The 23,517-nt window shown below is 71.8% G+C and overlaps 1 protein-coding gene across 1 annotated transcript; it reads right to left on the reverse strand.

Annotated features, from left to right (window-relative positions):
* Positions 1–5,097: 5,097 nt before the first annotated feature.
* Positions 5,098–14,995, reverse strand: LOC123350324 (paired box protein Pax-6-like). Its single transcript, XM_044988850.1, has 8 exons — positions 14,795–14,995; positions 12,314–12,508; positions 10,553–10,711; positions 8,901–8,983; positions 8,457–8,607; positions 7,880–7,977; positions 6,986–7,139; positions 5,098–5,889 (listed from the first exon to the last, which is right to left on the reverse strand). Exons 2-8 carry the CDS (start codon positions 12,426–12,428, stop codon positions 5,807–5,809), a joined length of 843 nt encoding a protein of 280 aa, XP_044844785.1. The 5' UTR covers positions 12,429–12,508; positions 14,795–14,995; the 3' UTR covers positions 5,098–5,806.
* Positions 14,996–23,517: the final 8,522 nt, after the last annotated feature.

Consider the following 23,517-nt stretch of genomic DNA (forward strand, 5'->3'; position numbering starts at 1 on the left):
AGTAACCCAGCCCCCCACCCCGCTTACCCTTGGCCGCTCGCCTCCCGTCCGCGCCCCGAGTCTCCCCGCAACCCTGCGCCAGGCTCAGCCTTTAAACCCCCCCCCCCGGCCCCGCAGCCAATGGGCGCGGCGGGAAGTGCCGCTTCCGGCCCGGGGGGAAGCCAGCGCCGAGAACCGGCTCCAGCTTCATAAACAGGAAGAGGCGGGGGGCTGAGGGGAGGGGGAGGAGGCGAGAGAGGGACACGCGCACGCAGCCTCCGGGCAGCACCCGGAGGGGAAACTGAGGCACGGAGAACCCAGGAGTCCTGGCTCCCAGCCCCTCCCCCATGCTCTGACCACCCCCCACTCCCCTCCCAGAGCCAGGAGAGAACCCAGGAGTCCTGGCTCCCAGCCCCCCCTGCTCTAACCACTAGCCCCCACTCCCCTCCCAGAGCCAGGAGAGAACCCAGGAGTCCTGGTTCCCAGACCCCCCCTGCTCTAACCACCAGACCCCACTCCCCTCCCAGAGCCAGGAGAGAACCCAGGAGTCCTCGCTCCCAGCCCCCCTGTTCTAACCACTAGACCCCACTCCCCTCCCAGAGCCAGGAGAGAACCCAGGAGTCCGAGCTCCCAGCCCCACCATATCACTGCCCCCTCCCCTTCATAGCCCGGAGTCCCTGGCTCCTGCGGAGGTAGCCTGGCCCCCCAGCTCAGGGAGGGGCAACAGCGGTACCCTGGGGCTGGGAGACAGGGGTAGAAACAGGCTGCAGCTGGCTTGGGTCTCTCTCACCCCTATCAGCCCCCCCGCCCCAGGCCCAACCTGTTCAGGTCGGTCCCCTCTCAGCTGTGTGTGTCCGGAGTGAGGGGCACCGGCGGAGCTGGGGGGGGCAGGGCTGGGCGAGCAGGGGCTGCGGGTCGGGAGTGAGGGGCACCGGCGGAGCTGGGGGGGGCAGGGCTGGGCTAGCAGGGGCTGCAGCTCGGGAGTGAGGGGCACCAGCAGGGCTGGGGGGAGCCCAGGGCCGGGCGAGCAGGGGCTGCGGGTCAGGAGTGAGGGGCACCGGCAGGGCTTGGGGTGGGGGGGAAGCCTGGGGCTCCCTGTGCCCCACATCTTTGTTAGGCCCCCTGCTCCCTCAGCCCCCAGGGAGCATACGCCCCTCAGGTGCCCCCCAGCCTTTGCCAAGCCCTCCCGACCACATCCTCCCGCAGGGAAGGTTTCAGGGGTGGGGGACGGGTGGGTGGGTCTCTGGTTCCCACGTTGGGGGTGGGGGGACGACAACGGCAACAGGAACCGAGAGGCAGCCGCACCCCGAAAGGGTTAAGAACAAAGCAGCTGGGGCAGGCGGGTGGGGGCACCGCAGGGTCACAAACCTCAGCTACAGAGGTGCTGCAATTCGGGAGTGAGGGGCACCGGCAGGGCTGGGGGGAGCCCAGGGCTGGGGGGGACTGCGGGTCGGGAGTGAGGGGCACCGGCAGGGCTGGGGGGAGCCCAGGGCTGGGGGGCTGCGGGTCGGGAGTGAGGGGCACTGGCAGGGCTGGGGGGAGCCCAGGGCTGGGCTAGCAGGGGCTGCGGGTCGGGAGTGAGGGGCACCGGCAGGGCTGGGGGGAGCCCAGGGCTGGGGGGGACTGCGGGTCGGGAGTGAGGGGCACCGGCAGGGCTGGGGGGAGCCCAGGGCTGGGGGGGGCTGCGGGTCGGGAGTGAGGGGCACCGGCAGGGCTGGGGGGGACACTCTATCCCCCATCTTCAAGTCCAGAATCCTCTTTAGATCTCGGCCTTCACACTCCTGCACCCCCCATCCCAGCCTGGATCCCCGCCCTGCACCCCCCATCCCAGCCTGGATCCCTGCCCTGCACCCCCCATCCCAGCCTGGATCCCTGCCCTGCACCCCCCATCCCAGCCTGGGTCCCCCCCCTGCTCTGCTCCCCTCGGCTGGCGGGCGCAGGCCCCAAGTCACTTTAAGGATGAATGTGAAACTCGTAACCATGGCAACACGACCCCCCCTGCCCCCACCTCGGGCTCCCCGCGCCCCAGCGCTGCTGCAACGTGACTGGGCGAGAGAGACACTGAGCCGCGGGGTGGGGGCGCTAAGGGGGCACAGGTTGGGGTAGGGGCAGAAGGAGGGACAGGAGGCAGTGGGTATGGGAGTAGTGGGGGGCAGGGGGCAGTGGATGTGGGGGGAGAGGGGCAATAGGGGGCAGGAGGTAGTGGATGTGGGGGGCGGGGCGCAGAGGCAGCGGATGGAGGGCCAGAGGGGGCAGGGGGCGGTGGATGTGGGGGGCGGGGGGCAGAGGCAGCGGATGGAGAGGGCATAGGGGGCAGGGGGCGGTGGATGTGGGGGGCGGGGGGCAGAGGCAGCGGATGGAGGGGGCATGGGGGGCAGGGGGCGGTGGATGTGGGGGGCGGGGGGCAGAGGCAGCAGATGGAGAGGGCATAGGGGGCAGGGGGTGGTGGATGTGGGGGGCGGGGGGCAGAGGCAGCGGATGGAGGGGGCATGGGGCGGTGGATGTGGGGGGCAGGGGGCAGAGGCAGCGGATGGAGGGGGCAGAGGGGGCAGGGGGCGGTGGATGTGGGGGGCGGGGGGCAGAGGCAGCGGATGGAGGGGGCAGAGGGGGCAGGGGGTGGTGGATGTGGGGGGGCGGGGGGCAGAGGCAGCGGATGGAGGGGGCAGAGGGGGCAGGGGGCGGTGGATGTGGGGGGCAGTAGCGGGGCAGCCCAGGGAGGCAGTTTTGCCCCAAATATTCCAACCCCCTAAATCAGGCCCCAAATGGCCTGGATTCTCCCCCAGGCCTGGGGGGCGGCAGCCAGGTTTGGTGGAACGGGGTGGGGGGCTGGTTCTCGCCGCCTCCTGGGACTCCGGGACCTGGGAATTTATCAGGGACCCCCCCCCGCCCCAGCCGTGTCCTGCAGCGTCCCTGGGTCTGGGGGCGAGTGGGGTGCGGGAGCCGGATGGGTGGAGGGAATGGGGGGCAGTGGGGTGCGGACACTGTGCTGGGGGGCACTGGGGGGGTCTCCACCTTGGCTCCCGTCCCCGCAGTGTGGAATCCAGCCCGGATCTTCCCGCCCAGCCCGGCCTGGCCCCTTAATGTCGGCCTGACGCTGATCTGTCCTGACACCCCCTGCCCCCCCCCTCGCGCCCCCATCGCCCTGGGGGCCGCATCCGGCTCCCTGTCACCAGCTCTGCTGCAGCGCTGCTGGGGGGGGGGAGGAGGGGGGGCAGCGGGGGATGGGGGGACAGCGGATGGAGGGGGCAGCGGGGGATGGGGGCAGGAGAAGGGGGCAGCGGGGGATGGGTAGAGGGGGGCAACGGGGGATGGGGGGCAGGAGGGGGCAGTGGGGGATGGGGGACAGCGGAAGGAGGGGGGCAGAGGGGATGGGGGGCAGGAGGAGGGGGGCAGCGGGGGATGGGTAGGAGGGGGGCAGTGGGGGATGGGGGGCAGGAGGAGGAGGGGGGCAGCGGGGGATGGGGGCAGGAGGGGGCAGTGGGGGATGGGGGGCAGGAGGAGGAGGGAGGCAGCGGGGGATGGGGGTCAGGAGGGGGCAGTGGGGGATGGGGGACAGCGGATGGAGCGGGGCAGCGGGGGATGGGGGGCAGGAGGAGGGGGCAGCGGGGGATGGGTAGGAGGGGGGCAGCGGGGGATGGGGGGCAGGAGGGGGCAGTGGGGGATGGGGGACAGCGGATGGAGGGGGGCAGGGGGGGATGGGGGGCAGGAGGAGGAGGGGGCAGCGGGGGATGGGTAGGAGGGGGGCAGCGGGGGATGGGGGGCAGGAGGGGGCAGTGGGGGATGGGGGGCAGGAGGAGGAGGGGGGCAGCGGGGGATGGGGGCAGGAGGGGGCAGTGGGGGATGGGGGGCAGGAGGAGGAGGGAGGCAGCGGGGGATGGGGGACAGGAGGGGAGCAGCAGGGGATGGGTAGGAAGGGGGCAGCGGGGGACAGCAGATGAGGGGGGCTGTGGGGGATGGGGGTCAGCGGATGGGGGGGCAGCAGAGGGGCTGCGGGGGATGGGGGGCAGGAGGAGGGGGCAGCGGGGGATGGGTAGGAGGGGGGCAGGGGGGGATGGGGGCAGGAGGAGGGGGCAGTGGGGGATGGGGGGCAGGAGGAGGGGGGCAGCGGGGGATGGGTAGGAGGGGGGCAGTGGGGGATGGGGGCAGGAGGAGGGGGGCAGCGGATGGGGGGGCAGCAGAGGGGCTGTGGGGGATGGGGGGCAGGAGGAGGGGGCAGCGGGGGATGGGGGCAGGAGGAGGGGGGCAGCGGGGGATGGGGGGCAGGAGGAGGGGGCAGCGGGGGATGGGTAGGAGGGGGGCAGCGGGGGATGGGGGACAGGAGGGGAGCAGCAGGGGATGGGTAGGAAGGGGGCAGCGGGGGACAGCAGATGAGGGGGGCAGTGGGGGATGGGGGACAGCGGATGGGGGGCAGCAGAGGGGCTGCGGGGGATGGGGGGCAGGAGGAGGGGGCAGCGGGGGATGGGTAGGAGGGGGGCAGTGGGGGATGGGGGCAGGAGGAGGGGGCAGCGGGGGATGGGGGCACGAGGAGGGGGACAGCGGGGGCAGGAGGAGGGGGCAGCGGGGGACAGGGGCAGTGGATGAGGGGGGCAGTGGGGGCGGGTGGGACTAAGGGGCTGGGATGAGGGGACAGGGGGTATCTGCCCCCCACACACAGCTCCCCCTGCTGGGGGACGCCAGGGTTGAAGTATCCAGGAGCCCCCCCCACCCCAGCTGGAGCCTCCCTGCTCCCCATAGCCCCCCCCAGCTGGTGATGGGGGGTGACACTAACACAGGAATAGCTGGGGGGGGCAGCACCTCCCCCACCCCGGATGCCCCAGGTGTTTCCTCCCCAGGCCCCCCCCCCCCGCCCTTGTTGACAGCCAGAAGTCATTTCCTGTGGCAGCCGGCGCGTGTTTATTGTAGGGTCTCCCCGGCACGTGTTTATTGTAGGGTCTCCCTGGCTGGGAGGTGGAGGGGCCTGTGGGGCTGATGGCGGGCGCTGGGGTGGGGGGGTCTTTCCCTCACAGGCGGCCGGACAGACGGACAACGGGGGCCTGTTGTTATTTACAGACGGGCTTTATTGACACACCAGACAACTTATCACAGTGGGGGGCTCGGAGTGAGGTCACGGGGGTGTCGGGGGCCCGGGGGGGGGGACAGGTCAAGGGTCAGGGCAGCGGGAGAATTGGGCCTTTCTCCCTCCCCCCCACCCCTCGGGATCTCTCAGCCCCAGATGGGTCCATCCGTTCAGGGAAAGATCTGGGGGTTCCCGTGGTGGGGGGGCGTGTGGGGGGGGGGACCCACTATCCCATCATGCCCCAGGAGGATGAGGAGCTGACACGTTTCCCAGAATCCTTTGCCAGCCAGGCTGAGTTGACGCATCTCCCAGAATCCTTTGCGAGGCCTGAGCGCTTCTCCCAGAATCCTTTGCGGGGTCCATGGAGTCCCAGAATCCTTTGCCAGCTCCCGTCGGTTCTTTACTGCCCCCCTCTCTAGGGGTGGGGGGAGGGGAACGCAAGACGGGGGGTGCCACCCCCCACCCCCCAGTGGGGAGGGGAGGGGGACCTGGGGAAGGGCTCGGTAATGGGGGGTTCGTCCCCCCCAACGCACACCACACTGGGTCACAGCGGCTCTAACAGACAGACACTGGCATGCGGGAACCTGGGGGGGGGATGACTGGGGATGGGGGCGCAGAGGGGCAGGGGGCTCCCCCTTCCTGGCCAGGACTTACCCTGGGCAGCTGGGGGACTCCCACCCCCAGCCCCAGCCGTGGGGTCTGCCCCCCCGGGGGCCAGGCACAGCCATCCCCCCCTCGACCCCCCCCGGAAGGATCTGCTTTCTCCCATCTTTACAGACGCGGCCAATACTGGGGGACCTCCGGGTCGCCGCCAGGGACCTGCACGGGGACCGACACGCCGGGGGAGAGGAGACCTGGGGGCAGAGAGAGACGGGGCGTTAGCGGGGCAGGGAGAGACCCAAAGGACCCAGGGGCAGCTGGTCCATATGGGCCATGCCAGGCAGCAGAGCCTGTGCCCAGGGGCAGCTGGTCCATACGGGCCGTGCCAGGCAGCAGAGCCTGTGCCCAGGGGCAGCTGGTCCATACGGGCCGTGCCAGGCCGCGGAGCCTGTGCCCAGGGGCAGCTGGTCCATACGGGCCGTGCCTGGCCGCTGAGCCTGTGCCCAGGGGCAGCTGGTCCGTACGGGCCGTGCCTGGCCGCTGAGCCTGTTCCCAGGGGCAGCTGGTCCATACGGGCCGTGCCAGGCCGCGGAGCCTGTGCCCAGGGGCAGCTGGTCCATACGGGCCGTGCCAGGCAGCAGAGCCTGTGCCCAGGGGCAGCTGGTCCATACGGGCCGTGCCTGGCCGCTGAGCCTGTGCCCAGGGGCAGCTGGTCCGTACGGGCCGTGCCTGGCCGCTGAGCCTGTTCCCAGGGGCAGCTGGTCCATACGGGCCATGCCAGGCCGCGGAGCCTGTGCCCAGGGGCAGCTGGTCCATACGGGCCGTGCCAGGCAGCAGAGCCTGTGCCCAGGGGCAGCTGGTCCATACGGGCCGTGCCAGGCTGCAGAGCCTGTTCCCAGGGGCAGCTGGTCCATACGGGCCGTGCCAGGCAGCAGAGCCTGTGCCCAGGGCCAGCTGGTCCATATGGGCCGTGCCAGGCCACGGAGCCTGTTCCCAGGGGCAGCTGGTCCATACGGGCCGTGCCAGGCCACGGAGCCTGTTCCCAGGGGCAGCTGGTCCATACGGGCCGTGCCAGGCTGCAGAGCCTGTGCCCAGGGGCAGCTGGTCCATATGGGCCGTGCCAGGCTGCAGAGCCTGTGTCCAGGGGCAGCTGGTCCATACGGGCTGTGCCAGGCCTGGGGACGTAGAAGAGACCAATGCCCAACATCACCCAGTAATCCCATAATGCCCTGGGAGTGGCCCCAGTGCGTGGGGGGTAAGCCAGAGTTGGCGTTGCTCCCAGAATGCTTTGCCCGCCCCCCGGCCTTAGCCCTGCTCCCAGGATGCTTTGCCCCGGGGGGCCCCCCTCACCGGTGGCGGTGCTGGTGCCGGCGCCCAGGCTGGGGGTCCCCATGTGGGCCGGGAGCTGGGCCGGGCCGTACGGGTCGTAGCCGCGGCCCGAGGAGCCGCCCGGGATCATGCAGGAGAAGGACGAGCTGCCCTGGCTGGGGACCGGCTGGACGGCCTGCGGGGAGGGGGGGGGGCTGTGAGACGCCTGTGCTGAGCCCCCCAAAACCCCCCAGCCTGAGCCCTCCCCCTCACCAACCCCACATACCCCTCTGGGCTGAGTCCCCCCCGACCCCCACGGTCTGGGTTCCCCCCCCCGACCCCACATATCCCCCCCCGGGCCGAGCCCCCCTCACCGACCCCACGTAACCCCCCCCCGGGCCGAGCCCCCCTCACCGACCCCACGTAACACCCCCCCCCGGGCCGAGCCCCCCTCACCGACCCCACGTAACCCCCCCTGAGCTGAGCCCCCCTCACCGACCCCACGTAACCCCCCCCCGGGCCGAGCCCCCTCCCACTGACCCCATGTAACCCCCCCCCGGGCCGAGCCCCCCTCACCGACCCCACGTAACACCCCCCCGGGCCGAGCCCCCTCCCACTGACCCCATGTAACCCCTCTCTGGGCTGAGCCCCCCTCACCGACCCCACGTAACACCCCCCCGGGCCGAGCCCCCCTCACCGACCCCACGTAACCCCCCCCCGGGCCGAGCCCCCTCCCACTGACCCCATGTAACCCCCCCCGGGCTGAGCCCCCTCCCACTGACCCCATGTAACCCCTCTCTGGGCTGACCCCCCCCACCACACCAACCCCATGTACCCCCCCAGGCTAAGCTCTCCCCCCACAGACCTCCCCCAGGCTGAAACCCCCCGCACGTCAACCCCATGCACCCCCCCAGGTCCCCTCCCCGCCCCCCTCACCTGCATGGGGAGGCTGTTGGCCATGGGGAAGCTGGGCAGTGGGGGGAGGGCTCCGTAGCTGGTGGGGAGGGGCCCCTCACTGCGCCCCAGCAGGGCACCTGGTGGGAGAGGACAGTCATCCACTGGCCGGGGGGGCAGGGGGGGATATGGCGTCCCTTGGGGGGGGTTGGGGGGAAGTGGATGGCGGGGGGGTGAGGTAGGGACGCAGCGGGACCGTTCTTAGTGTTGTCTCGAAACGCTTCGTGCCTCAGTTTCCCCGGTGTGTTACTCAAGTATCTCTGCGGCGGGACAAGGCGGGTGAGGGCTGCAGGTGGGACCCCGCCGCCCACGGACAGGTGTGTGCGTCTGGGGGGGGCTGGCTGTTGGGGAGGGGGGCGGTACTTGATCCGCCAAGTGGTGGCACCGACTGGAGGGGGTGAGGGAGCCGTTGGGGGGGTACCTGATCCAGCAGGGGGTATGGATGGGGACCGGGGCAATGGAGAGCCGAGGGGGGGTGCCGGGGGGCAGTGGGGGGTACCCAGGGGCAGTGGGGGGTACTGGGGGGCAGTGGGGGATGCCAGAGAGCAGCGGGGGGTACCTGACCCGGTGGGGGGCGCGGCCGGGAAGGCCCCGCTGCCAGGGAAGGCCCCGGTGCCCAGGGGCAGGTGCCCGGACCCGCCCGCCTGGCGCCGCTGGTTGCGGAGCTTCTCCTCACGCCGCCACTTGGCCCGTCGGTTCGAGAACCAGACCTGCGGGGGGGGGGGGGAGGCGTCAAGGTCCCTGTGCAGGTCGGGGGCCCCCCAGACAGCGCTGTCCCCCCAGGGGGCCTGTGGGGGGTTCCCTCGGGGTGGTGAATGGGGGGCCCCGTTGGGGCGTCAGGGATCTCCCTCGGAGCGGGGGGTTCCCCACTGGGGGCTGAGGGGGTAACCCTGGAGCCAGGGGGTCTCCTTTGGGGCAGGGGGACACCTCTGGGGATTGGGGGGTGTCCCTGGGCTGGAGGGGTCTCCCTTGGGGTGGGGGGCCCTGAGGGGGTCTCCCTCACCTGGATCCGGGCCTCGGGTAGGTCGATCTTGGCGGCCAGGCGCTCGCGGGCGAAGACATCGGGGTAGTGAGTCCGCTCAAACTCTGCATGGGGGGGGCAGCGCAGTCAGAGACAGGCCCCCCCGGCCCCCGTATACCTCGAGCATCCCCCACATCTCCGGCCCCCCGGATACGCCCAGGGCACCCCAGGTCCCCCCACATCTCCGGCCCCCCGGATACGCCCAGGTCCCCCCAGGTCCCCCCACATCTCCGGCCCCCTGGATATGCCCAGGGCACCCCAGGTCCCCCCACATCTCCGGCCCCCCGGATACGCCCAGGGCACCCCAGTCCCCCCACATCTCCGGCCCCCCGGATACGCCCAGGGCACCCCAGTCCCCCCACATCTCCGGCCCCCCGGATACGCCCAGGGCACCCGAGTCCCCCCACATCTCCAGCCCCCCGGATACGCCCAGGGCACCCCGGGCCCCCCCCCCTTTTCCAGGCCCCCTGATACGCCCAGGGCACCCCGGGTCCCCCCACATCTCCGGCCCCCCGGATACACCCAGGGCACCCGAGTCCCCCCACATCTCCGGCCCCCCGGATACGCCCAGGGCACCCGAGTCCCCCCACATCTCCGGCCCCCCGGATATGCCCAGGGCACCCCGGGTCCCCCCACATCTCCGGTATCCCCGAAGTGGGAAAGTTCTTAATGTTTTCTCTGAATACTGGGTGGGGGCCTCAGTTTCCCCTGTGCGGTTCTCAAGGATCTAGGGGGTGGGGTAAGGGGGTGTGATTGGTGCAGAGCCCGAGAGGGCCGGGAAATGGCCGACACTCTGTCTCCTGGCAACTGATGGCCTGGCCCCCCCAGCCCCCCCCCCAGGTGCCAACTGAAGGGGCTGGGAACAAGGGGATCCGGTGGCCTGGCCCTGGAGAGAGACACAGGCCGGAGGAGGGGCTGGGGGGGTCTGTTTGGAGCCGGCTGGGGAGACGAGGGGGGGGCAGAACCGGGGTCTGGGGTCCCCCCCCAAGATGGACCTGACTGGGGGGTCCTGGTCTCTGACCCCCAAGCTCTGGGTTTTGGGCTGTTCCTGTTCCCGGCCGGCTGAGGGCCCCGGGGCATCGCAGGAAGTGGGGGGTGCAGGGCCCCGACTCCCCCACACGCTGGCACAGGGGGATGAAGGGGGGGTGAGCGCTGCAGTGACCCCTAGAGGGCAGGTGGGATCCCGCCCCTGGGCCGCCTGGGCACAGAGACTGATAGCCAGGCCCATCCCCTGCAGGGAGCCAGCCGGCCCGGAGGTGCTAATGCCCGCGGGTGCCCCTGGGCAGGGAGCCGGGCGGGGGCGACCAGCTGGAGGACGAGGGGCCGGGGGGGGGTTGCTCCGTGTGGGGCTGGTGGGGGGAGCTGGGGGCTCTGGCACTAAGGGGTCGGGGGGCTCTGGGCTCGGGCCCGACCCAGCCATGCTTGGCTGTAATTTCTGCCCTTGGCTCCGAGGGGGGGTCCCAGGGGGCGGGAAGCCGAGGGGCTCGCCCCAGGGAGAGTGACCCGGGGGGGGCAGGCTGCAGGGTCCCCCCCGGGTGCTGGGCCAGGCCAGGTGGGAGCACCGGGCCCGTGGACCTGAGACACCCCAGAGTCCGGCTCAGCCCCCCCCCCCCCGCCCCGCCCCCCCCCCCGACCTTTCTCCAGCGCCTCGATCTGCTCCTGGCTGAAGGACGTTCGGTTCCTTTGCAGTTTGCGTTTCAGCTGCAGCCGGAGCTGCGAGTCGTCCGGGTCGTCGGCGCCGGCCCCGGGCAGGGGCTCGGGCTCCAGGCCACCGTCCAGCTGCTGGCAGCTGTCTGGGGGGGCAAACGGGGGAGACGCGTCACCCCTCCCAGGGACGGGTCTGTGGGAAGGGGAGTCCCCTATGGACTAGCTCCCCTCGTGGGGAAAAGAGGGGCTGGGTGAGCAGGGGCTGCGGGTCGGGAGTGAGGGGCACCGGCAGAGCTGGGGGGGGCTGCGGGTCGGGAGTGAGGGGCACCGGCAGGGCCGGGGGGCTGCGGGTCGGGAGTGAGGGGCACCGGCAGGGCTGGTGGGGGCTGCGGGTCGGGAGTGAGGGGCACCAGCAGGGCCGGGTGGCTCTGCGGGTCGGGAGTGAGGGGCACCGGCAGGGCTGGGGGGGGCTGCGGGTCGGGAGTGAGGGGCACCGGCAGGGCTGGGGGGGGCTGCGGATCGGGAGTGAGGGGCACCGGCAGGGCCGGGGGGGGCTGCGGGTCGGGAGTGAGGGGCACCGGCAGAGCTGGGGGGCTGCGGGTCGGGAGTGAGGGGCACCGGCTGGGCCGGGGGGCCGCGGGTCGGGAGTGAGGCGCACCAGCAGGGCCGGGGGGTTGCGGGTCGGGAGTGAGGGGCACCAGCAGGGCTGGTGGGGGCTGCGAGTCGGGAGTGAGGGGCACCGGCAAGGCTGGGGGGGGCTGCAGATCGGGAGTGAGGGGCACCGGCAGGGCTGGGGGGGGCTGCGGGTCGGGAGTGAGGGGCACCGGCAGGGCCGGGGGGGCTGCGGGTCGGGAGTGAGGGGCACCGGCAGGGTCGGGGGGGGCTGCGGGTCGGGAGTGAGGGGCACCGGCAGGGCTGGGGGGGAGGGGGGCTGTGGGTCCTGAGTGAGGTGGGGGACGGCAGCATTGGGGGAGGCTGGATAAATTCTCCCCCATCTCTGCCCCCCGCAGACCCCCCTCCCGCTGCCCCCCCGGCCCAGCGCTGCCCGTGTCCTGTCTCCAGCCCGTCAGCTCGCGCTGCGCCCGGCGCCCGCGGGGGACACAAACCCGCCCGTCAGCTCTGCCACCCTGATGCGAAGCGACAGCCCCGGCTGGGCTCCCCCCCCAGCCCCCGCCGGGCAGGTGACAGGCCAGGGGCCGAGCGCCAGAGCCTGGGGGGGTCTGACCCCCGGCCCCTGTTCTCCCCCCCCCCATCGCCAGCCTGGCCTCGGCCCCAACCATCTCCTTGGGGGGGGTCTGCCGGGGTCACAGCGAGAAACACGTCCCCCCGCAACGGGGGGGGGAGGAGGAAGGGGGAGTGTGGAGGGAGAAGGAGGGGGAAGAGGGAGGCAGTGGGGGAGGGGAGCAGAGTGGGGGGGCACAGGCTGGGTGGGGAGGGAGCCTGGCGGTGGGGGAGGGGTGGTGTGGGGTGCACAGGCCGGGGGGGGGACTGGGGAGGGAGCCCAGCAGGGGGGAGGGGGTGGTGTGGGGCGCGCAGGCCAGGGGGGGGGATCGGGGAGGGAGCCCAGCAGTGGGGGAGGGGTGGTGTGGGGTGCGCAGGCCCGGGGGGGGATCAGGGAGGGAGCCCGGCAGTGGGGGGGCAGTGTGGGGCACACAGGCCGGGGGGGGATCAGGGAGGGAGCCCGGCGGGGGGGAGGGGAGAACAGGCCGAGGGTTCAGGGCCCCCCTCCACCCCTGCCCCACACCTACCTGGGTTGGGCTGCCCGGGGACCAGCCCGTCCGGGTACCAGTCCTGCCGCCCGCCCCAGCCTGTGCTCTGAATGTTCAACATCCTGATCTTCTCATACATCCCATCTGCCCCCATGGACCGGCGCCGGGGGGCGGGCGGGGGGCCGGGGGTCGCCCCCTCGGCCGGGTCCGGGGGGCTGCAGCCGTCCCAGGGGCCTGCGGAGAGCGGGACGAGACAGACACAGACACAGACACAGACACAGCCGGTGACCGGGGGCGCGGGGATGCGGCTGGCTCTGGGGTGGGGCGCGGGGGGCGGCGACACGGGGATGTCGCCCTGCGGAGCAGACGTCTCTGCTGCCAAGTCAGCCGGGCCCAGGCGCTGCCGCGTCCCTCACAGGACCCTCCCCCAGGGGGGCAGCTGCCGCTCCGGGGGGGCAGGGGGCACTGGGGAGGGGGCGGGATTCTCCTTTGCCCCTCACTCCCGACCCGCAGCCCCCTGCTAGCCAGCCCTGCCGGTGCCCCTCACTCCCGACCTGCAGCCCCTGCCAGCCCGGCCCTGCTCCCCCAGCCCCACCGGTGCCCCTCACTCCCAACCCGCAGCCCCCTGCTAGCCAGCCCTGCCGGTGCCCCTCACTCCTGACCCGCAGCCCCCTGCTAGCCAGCCCTGCCGGTGCCCCTCACTCCCGACCCGCAGCCCCTGCCAGCCCAGCCCTGCTGGTGCCCCTCACTCCCGACCCGCAGCCCCCTGCCAGCCCGGCCCTGCCCCCCCAGCCCTGCCGGTGCCCCTCACTCCCGACCCGCAGCCCCCTGCCAGCCCGGCCCTGCCCCCCCCAGCCCTGCCGGTGCACCTCACTCCCGACCCGCAGCCCCTGCCAGCCCAGCCCTGCTGGTGCCCCTCACTCCCGACCCGCAGCCCCTGGCAGCCCAGCCCTGCCGGTGCCCCTCACTCCCAACCCGCAGCCCCTGCCAGCCCGGCCCTGCCCCCTGCCCACGGCTCCAGTGATCGGGGACCCAGCTGCGTTCTCCCCGGCCTGTGACTCGCACACGAGAGCCGGGCTGGGGGCTGGGGGCCGGGAGGAGGGTCGGGGGGTCTCAGGTTTCTAGCTCTGTACAGGGGGAGCAGAGCTGGGTGGGGGGCTGGGCCCTGCCTCGGGGAAGGCTCCGGTCCCTGGGCCCCATCGCACAAAGGGGGAAACTGAGGCGGGGGGGAGGGTGGCTTCTGCAGGGATGTGAATTCTGCTGGACGCCCCCTGCCCCCATGCAGCCCTCCCCCCCCATGTCAGAGAGTGAACCGCTGCGGGGGGGGGCACCGGGCGGGGGGGCTAAAGGGGCTGTGGTCAGACCCCCAGGCTGGGTCGAGAGTGGCTGGGCCCCTCCCTGCAGTGCGGCTGGGGAGAGACGAGACGGACCAGAGAGCAGCAGCTTCCGTCGCCTCTGTCGATCCGTCCGTCCGTCCGTCTCCGTCTGTCCGTCCCTCTCTGTCCGTCCCTCCCCACCATCCATCCGTCTCCATCCGTCTCCATCCGTCCGTCCATCCATCCGTCCATCCCCACTATCCATCCATCTCCATCCGTCCGTCCATCTCTGTCCATCCCTCCCTCCCTCCCCACCATCCGTCCGTCCGTCCGTCTCCATCCGTCCGTCCATCCATCCGTCCGTCCCCACTATCCATCCATCTCCATCCGTCCGTCCATCTCTGTCCATCCCTCCCTCCCTCCCCACCATCCGTCCGTCCGTCCGTCTCCATCCGTCCGTCCATCCATCCGTCCATCCCCACTATCCATCCATCTCCATCCGTCCGTCCATCTCTGTCCATCTCTGTCCGTCCCTCCCTCCCCACCATCCGTCCATCTCCGTCCATCCATCCACTGTCCGTCCATCCGTCTATTCAACCATCCATCTGTCCATCTCTGTCCGTCAGTCCAGCCGGCTGGGCATCCATCCCCCCCCACCGTCCATCCATTCCCCCCCCATCACCGTCCATCCATCCCCCCCCACCGATCCATCTGTCTCTTATGTCACCCCCCCCGACATGCCCCCTCCCCTCCCCCACCCCTCTCAGCGTGGGTCTCTCGTCTGCCCCTTCGCGTATGTTGGGGTGACCCTCCCCGGCCCCAGAAAACCCTCAGTTGAGAGGAAACAGCCCAGAGGGCCCCCCCGGCCCCCATGAGTCCAGCTTGAGAGTCGGGATTGGGGGGACCGGCAGAGCGGGGGGAAGCGGGGGGCTGCGGGTCGGGATTGAGGGGCCCGGCAGAGCGGGGGGAAGTGGGGGGCTGTGGGTCGGGATTGAGGGGCCCGGCAGAGCGGGGGGAAGTGGGGGGCTGTGGGTCGGGATTGGGGGCCCGGCAGAGCAGGGAGCTTCCCCATTTTGTGTCCTGTCACCCCCCAACACCCCAACCCACCCAGAAATGCGCCCCCCACCCCACGTATGGGTCTATCCCCCTATGAAGCCCACATGACCTGCCCCACCCGAGTGCCTGGGTCTATGGGTGGAAATACCTTGGATCTGTCTGGCTCTGGTGTGTGGATCCCGGTGGGGTCGGGTCAGAACCCGTCTCTGGGTCGGTGCCGGGATCGGGTCGGTGCCGGTGGAATCGGGTCAGTGCCGGGATCGGGTCGGTGCCGTTACCAGGTTGGTGCTGGGATCGGGTCAGTGCCGGGATCGGGTTGGTATTGCTGGGATCAGGTCGGTGCCGGGATCAGGTCGGTGCCGGGATCAGGTCACTGCCGGTGGGATCGTGTCGGTGCCGGTGGGATCAGGTTGCTCCCAGTACTGGGTCGGCGCCGGTGGGATCGTGTTGGTGCTGGAATCTGGTTGGTACCAGTGAGATTGGGTTGGTGCCGAGATCAGCTCGGTACCGGTGGGATCAGGTCAGTGCTGGTGGGAGTGGGTTGGTATCGGTGAGATTGGGTTGGTGCCGGGATCGGGTCGGTGCCGGTGGGATTGGGTCGGTACTGGTGGGATCGGGTTGGTGTCGGGATCGGGTCAGTGCTGGTGGGATCGGGTCGGTACTGGTGGGATCGGGTTGGTGTCGGGATCGGGTCGGCGCCGGTGGGATCGGGTCGGTGCCGGTGGGATCGGGTCGGTGCCGGGATCGGGTCAGTGCTGGTGGGATCTGCTCGGTACCGGTGGGATCAGGTCGGTACCGGTGAGATCGGGTCGGTGCCGGGATCGGGTCAGTGCTGGTGGGATCGGGTTGGTGCCGGGATCGGGTCGGTGCCGGTGGGATCGGGTCGGTGCCGGTGGGATCGGGTCGGTACCTGTGGGATCAGGTCAGTGCCGGGATCGGGTCAGGGCTGGTGGGATCGGGTCAGTGCCGGTGGGATCGGGTCGGTGCCGGGATCGGGTCAGTGCTGGTGGGATCGGCTCGGTACCGGTGGGATCGGGTCGGTGCCGGTGGGATCGGGTCGGTGCCGGGATCGGGTCAGTGCTGGTGGGATCGGCTCGGTACCGGTGGGATCGGGTCGGTGCCGGGATCGGGTCGGTGCCGGTGGGATCGGGTCAGTGCTGGTGGGATCGGCTCGGTGCCGGGATCGGGTCGGAGCCGGTGGGATCGGCTAGGTACCGGTGGGATCGGGTCGGTGCCGGTGGGATCGGGTCGGTGCCGGGATCGGGTCAGTGCTGGTGGGATCGGCTCGGTGCCGGTGGGATCGGCTAGGTGCCGGTGGGATCGGGTCGGTGCTGGTGGGATCGGCTCGGTGCCGGTGGGATCGGCTAGGTGCCGGTGGGATCGGGTTGGTGCTGGTGGGATCGGGTCGGTGCCGGGATCGGGTCGGTGCCGGTGGGATCGGGTCGGTACCGGTGGGATCGGATCGGTGCCGGGATCGGGTCAGTGCTGGTGGGATCGGCTCGGTACCGGTGGGATCGGGTCGGTACCGGTGGGATCGGGTCAGTGCTGGTGGGATCGGGTCGGTACCGGTGGGATCGGGTCGGTGCCGGTGGGATCGGGTCGGTATCGGTGGGATCGGGTCGGTGCCGGTGGGATCGGCTCGGTACCGGTGGGATCGGGTCGGTGCCGGTGGGATCGGGTCGGTGCCGGTGGGATTGGGTCGGTGCCGGGATCGGGTCGGTGCCGGTGGGATCGGGTCGGTGCCGGTGGGATCGGGTCGGTGCCGGGATCGGGTCGGTGCCGGTGGGATCGGGTCAGTGCTGGTGGGATCGGCTCGGTACCGGTGGGATCGGCTCGGTACCGGTGGGATCGGGTCGGTGCCGGGATCGGGTCGGTAGCAGTGGGATCGGCTCGGTGCCGGTGGGATCGGCTCGGTGCCGGTGGGATCGGGTCGGTACCGGTGGGATCGGGTCAGTGCCGGTGGGATCGGATCGGTGCCGGGATCGGCTCGGTACCGGTGGGATCGGGTCGGTGCCGGGATCGGCTCGGTACCGGTGGGATCGGGTCGGTGCCGGGATCGGCTCGGTACCGGTGGGATCGGGTCGGTGCCGGTGGGATCGGCTAGGTACCGGTGGGATCGGGTCGGTGCCGGTGGGATCGGGTCGGTGCCGGTGGGATCGGGTCGGTACCGGTGGGATCGGGTCGGAGCCGGTGGGATCGGGTCGGTGCCGGGATCGGGTCAGTCCAGGGGTACTAAAGCAGTGAGCGCCGTCCACCCGCCTGCAAAGGAAACATGGGAAGAAAATTCAGAGGTGGGGGGAGGACGGAACCCCCCCCCCGCCCCCTGCCCTGTCCTGGGGGGCAGCTGCACAGACCCATCGTCATGGATGTAACGGTGCTAACGAGGTGGGGGGAACTGGGAAAGGTCCGCGAGGGAGGGGCAGGAATCCCTGGGGATTTTTGGGGATGCGGCACCAGGGACACCCCAGCCCCCCGATTCCTCTATCACCCCCCAGCCTCTCCGATACCCCCCGCTGCCCCCCAACCTCAGCACCACGACACCCCCACCCTCTGGTGCCCCCCCAAGCTCGACCCCCATTCCACCGGCCCCACGACCCCCTGCCCGCCCCAATGTGCCCGTCCCAGGACCCCCAGGCGCGCTCGGCCCCACATACCTCGCCTACGATCCTGGACAAAGTTGGGGTCCCCTCACGGGCAGCGTCTAGCCCCCCATTGTACCAGCTCAGCACCCCCGTCTCTGCCCCCTGCGCACCCCCTATCTCTGAGCCCCCCGGCTGCCCCCAGGGCCCCGCTACCCACCCCTGTCTCTGCCCAGCTCCGTGCCAGGTCTGCTGCCAAGCGGGCGTCGGAGAGAAATGAAGTTCCCAGGCGCTGGGGGGAGGCGGGGAGCGGGGGGGGCGCTGGGGGGAGCGGGGGGGGGCCAGGCCGCCGTGTGGTGACATTTGTGCTAAGCCGCAGTGTCAGCTTTGAACTTAATTCCCTCCAATGGGCTATGGGGGGGGTCGGGGAGGAGGGGGGCGCTGGGGGGCCGGGGGGAGAGTCCTGGACAATCAGCCCACGCTCCAGTGCTTGAAAAGCTCCCCCCCGAGCCGCTCCGGACTGGGGAGACGGAGGGGGGACACGGGGGGGGGCAGACCGGTGGGGGGGCAGAGGGGAGTGTGGGGCGGTGTCTCCTCCTACCCCCACTGCCCTCAGGCCCCCAAGCCCCCCCTCCAGGAGGCAGGCCCCCCCACACGTGATTGGAGGGAGCCTGCCCATGGGGGGGGGGCAGGGCGGCGGGGGAGGAGCCGTGGGGGGGGCGGGGACAGGTGAGCACAGCCCTGGGCTGGGGGTGGGGGCAGGGCTGGGCAGGCAGGGGCTGCAGGTCGGGAGTGAGGGGCACCGGCACGACCCCACACACACACACGTACCCCCCCCCTTTCCCAGCCTGGAGCCCCATGGAGCAGCAACTGGGAGGGGAGTGGGGTCCACTGGTTGGTTGGGGCGGGGGGGCTGGGAGCCAGGACTCCTGGGTTCTCTCCTGGTTCTGGGAGGGGAGTGGGGTCTAGTGGTTAGAGCGGGGGGGGGGCTGGTGGATTCCCCTGTGTCACTGGGGGTGGGGGTCATTGTTGATACCAAGTGGTTGGACCAGCCCCCGCCCCCCCCCGCCCCATAGCGCAGCTGGGAGCTGTGGGGGAAGCCTGGGCCTGCCCAAACCCGCCCCCTCTGAGCCTCCCTGCCCCCCACAACCCCCCCCCTGCCTTCATCCTGTACCACCCCTCGCACCACCACTGCTCCAGCCCCCCCTTTCCCCTCCTCACGGCCCCCCCGCCCAGCCCCCCTCCCGCTGGGCAGCGCCAGCCGCTCCGATTCTCCATAGCCCGGAGCCCCATCTCGCGTGTCTGACACCAGATCCTGCCTGGCAGCCCCCCCCTCCCGCCTGGCAGCCTCCTCCCCCTCTGCCAGCCCCCCCAACCCAGCAGCCCGCCACCCCCTGCAGTCCCCAAACCTCTCTCTGAGAGCCCCCCCATCCTAGGCACAAACAGGGGGGAAGTGACATCCCCTCCCCCTACACACAGTGCCCCCAAGAAACCCCCTGAAATCCCACAGCCCCCACCTTTCTCCCCCAGAAATGGGGCAGCCCGAACACACGCCTCTGTGACCCCCCCCAGCACTGCCCCACATCCCCCAGCTCCCTGAGCGCCGACACCCCACAGCTGTGGGGAGCTGGGGCAGCGGCGCTGGGGGGGGTGCTGAGGGGAGGGGGGCTGTGGTGGGCAGGGCTAGAGGAGGCCGGGGAGCTGGGGGGGCGGAGCTGGGGGGGGAGCTGGGGGGATCTGGGGGGCAGAGCTGGGGGGCGGCCCAGGGGGCAGGAGGTTAAGTACAAATCCATGTAGCTGAGACAATGTCAATTAAAAATGCAAAGCGAGCGAGTGGTGTGGGAATGGGGGGGGCGCGCAGTGCGGGGGGGGGGGGACACGGGGGAAGTGGGGCTCTGTCAGAGCCCATCCATCCACCGGGCCAGGGACCGGGCCAGGGTGGAGGATGGGACAGAGCAGGGGGGCAGCGGGGAGGGGGGGGCAGGTTTGAGTCCGTAATTCCCCCTCCCCACCCAGCCCCCGCTATGGGGACCAAGCCAATAACTCCCCCCCCACCCCAGGGACCCCCCTAAAACCCCACCTGGACGCCTGGGTTCACCCTCCGCCTCCTCGTCTGCTCACAGGGATTGGAGGGGCCCAGATACCCCCCTTCTTGAACCCTGCCCTGTCAGGGACCCCGGGAGCCCCTCCCCTTAGCACTGGGGCCTCCCCCCAGCCCCCCGCAGCCCCCCCCCGCCCCATCGGATCCGATTAGCACCGAGTCCTGACAGGAGCCTGATCTGGCTAATTGCGGCTGCCGAGCCGCTGTGCAAAGCGCCCGGGGGGGTGTCTAACCCCCCTCCCCTCCCCAGCCCGGACCCCCCCCCCATCTATCCATTTTCCCAGCAGCCCCTGCGGATCCACCCCCCGCAAGGCCCAGATTTGGGGGTGGCAGGGGGGCAGCTCCCTGATTTACAAAGCAGGGAAACCCGACCCCCACAGAGCTCCGAGGGGAGCAGGTCACACACCCGGACTCCTGGGTTCTATTCCTCTTCGGTTCCCCCTCCGCTGGGACAAATCTGGGCATCAAGAAATACAAGTGGCCAAGGGAAGGGGCTGCGGGTCGGGAGTGAGGGGCACCGGCAGGGCCTAGGGGGCTGCGGGTCGGGAGTGAGGGGCACCGGCAGGGCCTGGGGGGCTGCGGGTCGGGAGTGAGGGGCACCGGCAGGGCTGGGGGGCTGCGGGTCGGGAGTGAGGGGCACCGGCAGGGCTTGGGGGGGCTGCGGGTCGGGAGTGAGGGGCACCGGCAGGGCTTGGGGGGGGCAGGGGTGTCTGGGCTGTGACTCTGTGGCTGGTGCCCCTGGGATCCTGGATGACTGCGGGGGGGGGGCAGCTCCGCTCCGACGCTCTGGATCGGGCCGGGCCGCTCGGCCGCCTCACATCGAAGTGACACTTTCGGGAGAAGGGGGCTGGGGGGGGGTCGCCTGACGCCACCTCGTGTTTGGCCTCTGCTCAGTCAGCGCAGGGGGGGAGGGGGGGGCTGACCTGGCCTCGTCCTGCAGCATCATTTGCCATTAGGGGAGAGAGCCAGCACCGGTGCCCCTCACTCCCGACCCGCAGCCCCCAGCCCTGCCGGTGCCCCTCACTCCCGACCCGCAGCCCCCAGCCCTGCCGGTGCCCCTCACTCCCGACTCGCAGCCCCCCAGCCCTGCCGGTGCCCCTCACTCCCGACCCGCAGCCCCCAGCCCTGCCGGTGCCCCTCACTCCCGACCCGCAGCCCCCAGCCCTGCCGGTGCCCCTCACTCCCGACTCGCAGCCCCCCAGCCCTGCCGGTGCCCCTCACTCCCGACCCGCAGCCCCCCAGCCCTGCCGGTGCCCCTCACTCCCGACCCGCAGCCCCTGCTCGCCCAGCCCTGGGCTCCCTGCCCCATAGCTCTGGGCTGTACACCTCCCATGCCCCAGGCAGTAAGTACAGGCCCCAGGGGACCCCTCATGCCTGGGGGGCGAACCAGCCTCGTAGCTGGGCGGGGGACGCGGATCCTCAGGCTGCTGGGGAGGGCTGGGCAGGAGCAGAGCAGCTGGTGCCCCCCCCCATGGGCCAGGACCAGCCAGATGGGGAGAAGCCTCCAAGCTGGGAGCCTGGGATTGGTGTCACGAAGACACATGGGGGCGAGGGAACCCAGGGCTGGGCGAGCAGGGGGCTGCGGGTCGGGAGTGAGGGGCACCGGCAGGGCTGGGCTGGCAGGGGGCTGCGGGTCGGGAGTGAGGGGCACCGGCAGGGCTGGGCTGGCAGGGGGCTGCGGGTCGGGAGTGAGGGGCACCGGCAGGGCTGGGGGATGTGGGTCAGGGCACTGATTTCCTGCAGAGATTCATTAGCACCTGCCCAGAGCACCTGGGCTCTAATGAATTAGGGGTGAGACCTTGGATCCAGACTCCGGGGTTCTCTCCTGGCTCTGGGACAGGAGGGGGGCCCAGTGGTTAGAGCAGGGCGGGGGCTGGGCGCCCGGACGCCGGGGTTCTCTCCTGGCTCTGGGACGGGAGGGGGGCCCAGTGGTTAGAGCGGGGCGGGGGCTGGGCGCCCGGACGCCGGGGTTCTCTCCTGGCTTTGGGATGAGAGGGGGACCCAGTGGTTAGAGCAGGGCGGGGGCTGGACACCCGGACGCCGGGGTTCTCTCCTGGCTCTGGGACGGGAGGGGGGCCCAGTGGTTAGAGCGGGGCGGGGACTGGGCGCCCGGACGCCGGGGTTCTCTCCTGGCTCTGGGACGGGAGGGGGCCCAGTGGTTAGAGCGGGGCGGGGACTGGGCGCCCGGACGCCGGGGTTCTCTCCTGGCTCTGGGACGGGAGGGGGCCCAGTGGTTAGAGCGGGGCGGGGACTGGGCGCCCGGACGCCGGGGTTCTCTCCTGGCTCTGGGACGGGAGGGGGGCCCAGTGGTTAGAGCGGGGCGGGGGCTGGGCGCCCGGACGCCGGGGTTCTCTCCTGGCTCTGGGACGAGAGGGGGGCCCAGTGGTTAGAGCGGGGCGGGGGCTGGGCGCCCAGACGCCGGGGTTCTCTCCTGGCTCTGGGACGGGAGGGGGGCCCAGTGGTTAGAGCGGGGCGGGGGCTGGGCGCCCGGACACCGGGGTTCTCTCCTGGCTCTGGGACGGGAGGGGGGCCCAGTGGTTAGAGCGGGGCGGGGGCTGGGCGCCCGGACACCGGGGTTCTCTCCTGGCTCTGGGACGGGAGGGGGGCCCAGTGGTTAGAGCGGGGCGGGGGCTGGGCGCCCAGACGCCGGGGTTCTCTCCTGGCTCTGGGACGGGAGGGGGGCCCAGTGGTTAGAGCGGGGCGGGGGCTGGGCGCCCGGACACCGGGGTTCTCTCCTGGCTCTGGGACGGGAGGGGGGCCCAGTGGTTAGAGCGGGGCGGGGGCTGGGCGCCCGGACACCGGGGTTCTCTCCTGGCTCTGGGACGGGAGGGGGGCCCAGTGGTTAGAGCGGGGCGGGGGCTGGGCGCCCGGACGCCGGGGTTCTCTCCTGGCTCTGGGACGGGAGGGGGGCCCAGTGGTTAGAGCGGGGCGGGGGCTGGGCGCCCGGACACCGGGGTTCTCTCCTGGCTCTGGGACGGGAGGGGGGCCCAGTGGTTAGAGCGGGGCGGGGGCTGGGCGCCCGGACACCGGGGTTCTCTCCTGGCTCTGGGACGGGAGGGGGGCCCAGTGGTTAGAGCGGGGCGGGGGCTGGGCGCCCGGACGCCGGGGTTCTCTCCTGGCTCTGGGACGGGAGGGGGGCCCAGTGGTTAGAGCGGGGCGGGGGCTGGGCGCCCGGACGCCGGGGTTCTCTCCCCGGCTGTGACGGGCAGTGGGCCGAGGTCTCTGGATACCAAACCCTGAACCTTGTTTAACAGAGTTTCCGGGACCTGTTCCCACCTTTGGCACTTTGGGCCCATGGAGCTCAGGCCGCCTGCCTCAGTTTCCCCTCTGCGCCCAGCCCTGGTCCTGGGGGCTCTGGGCCCCGCACGGGGCAGCCGAGCAGTTGGACAGTGGGTCCCGGGGGCTGGGTCAGGGGCCCAGCCCCCCTCCTGCGTCCCGCCCCCCAGCTGCCCCAAAGCCCCACCCCCCACACGCGGCACGTCACCCGCCGGGACAGGGGACGCTGGGGCCGTGCTGCCCCCTGGCGGGCGAAGGGAGAAACGTTCCGCGCAACCCAGAGACGGGGCGGGGGAGGGGGCTGGAGGGACAGACGGATGGGGGAGGGGTGGGGGGACGGACAGATGGATGGGGGAGGGGTGGGCGGACAGACGGCCGGGGGAGGGGTGGGGGGACGGACAGACAGATGGGGGAGGGGTGGGGGGACAGACGGCCGGGGGAGGGGCTGTCCAGGCTCCCTGCGAGGCCGGGCACCCGTGCAGTGATCACTCGGTGACCCGGGCGGGTCCGTCCCACAGCGCGGGGGAGGGGATTGTCCGGTGTCACCCGCGTCGCTGCTCCGGGGGCGCTCGGGGCGGGGGGTTTCACCGCGGGTGGGACCCCGGCTCGGGGCCGGGCTGGCGAGAGCAGTGGGGGCGATCGCTGGATCTCTGAAGGCCGGTGAGGGGAACCCGGCGTCTCTCGGGATCCGCGGCTGGAGCAGCCCGGGGGTCCCAGGAAGTTGATGCTGGGGCGGGAGTGTCCCAGAGGGTTTGGAAATTCGGGCTTAGCCCCGTCACCTCCTGCTTTGGGAGCCTTTCGGGGGCCCCGGGGGGCACATTTTGCAGCTTTTTCCGCAGCCACCAGGGCCAGAAACGTGCGTTTTCTTGAAGGCTGAAATCATCCCAGATCCCCGTGGGCCCAGGGCGCCCGGCC

Source organism: Mauremys mutica, chromosome 15 (assembly GCF_020497125.1).
Source record: "Mauremys mutica isolate MM-2020 ecotype Southern chromosome 15, ASM2049712v1, whole genome shotgun sequence".
Classification (NCBI taxonomy): domain Eukaryota; kingdom Metazoa; phylum Chordata; order Testudines; family Geoemydidae; genus Mauremys; species Mauremys mutica.

Coding starts and splice junctions, on each gene's coding strand:
- LOC123350324 (XM_044988850.1), bottom strand. CDS start 12,428: ATGGGGGCAGATGGGATGTATGAGAAGATCAGGATGTTGAACATTCAG. Junction 8,984..10,552: donor GATCGAGGCGCTGGAGAAAG/GTCGGGGGGGGG, acceptor CCCCCCATGCAG/AGTTTGAGCGGACTCACTAC. Junction 5,890..6,985: donor CGGCACCAGCACCGCCACCG/GTGAGGGGGGCC, acceptor CTCTGCCCCCAG/GTCTCCTCTCCCCCGGCGTG.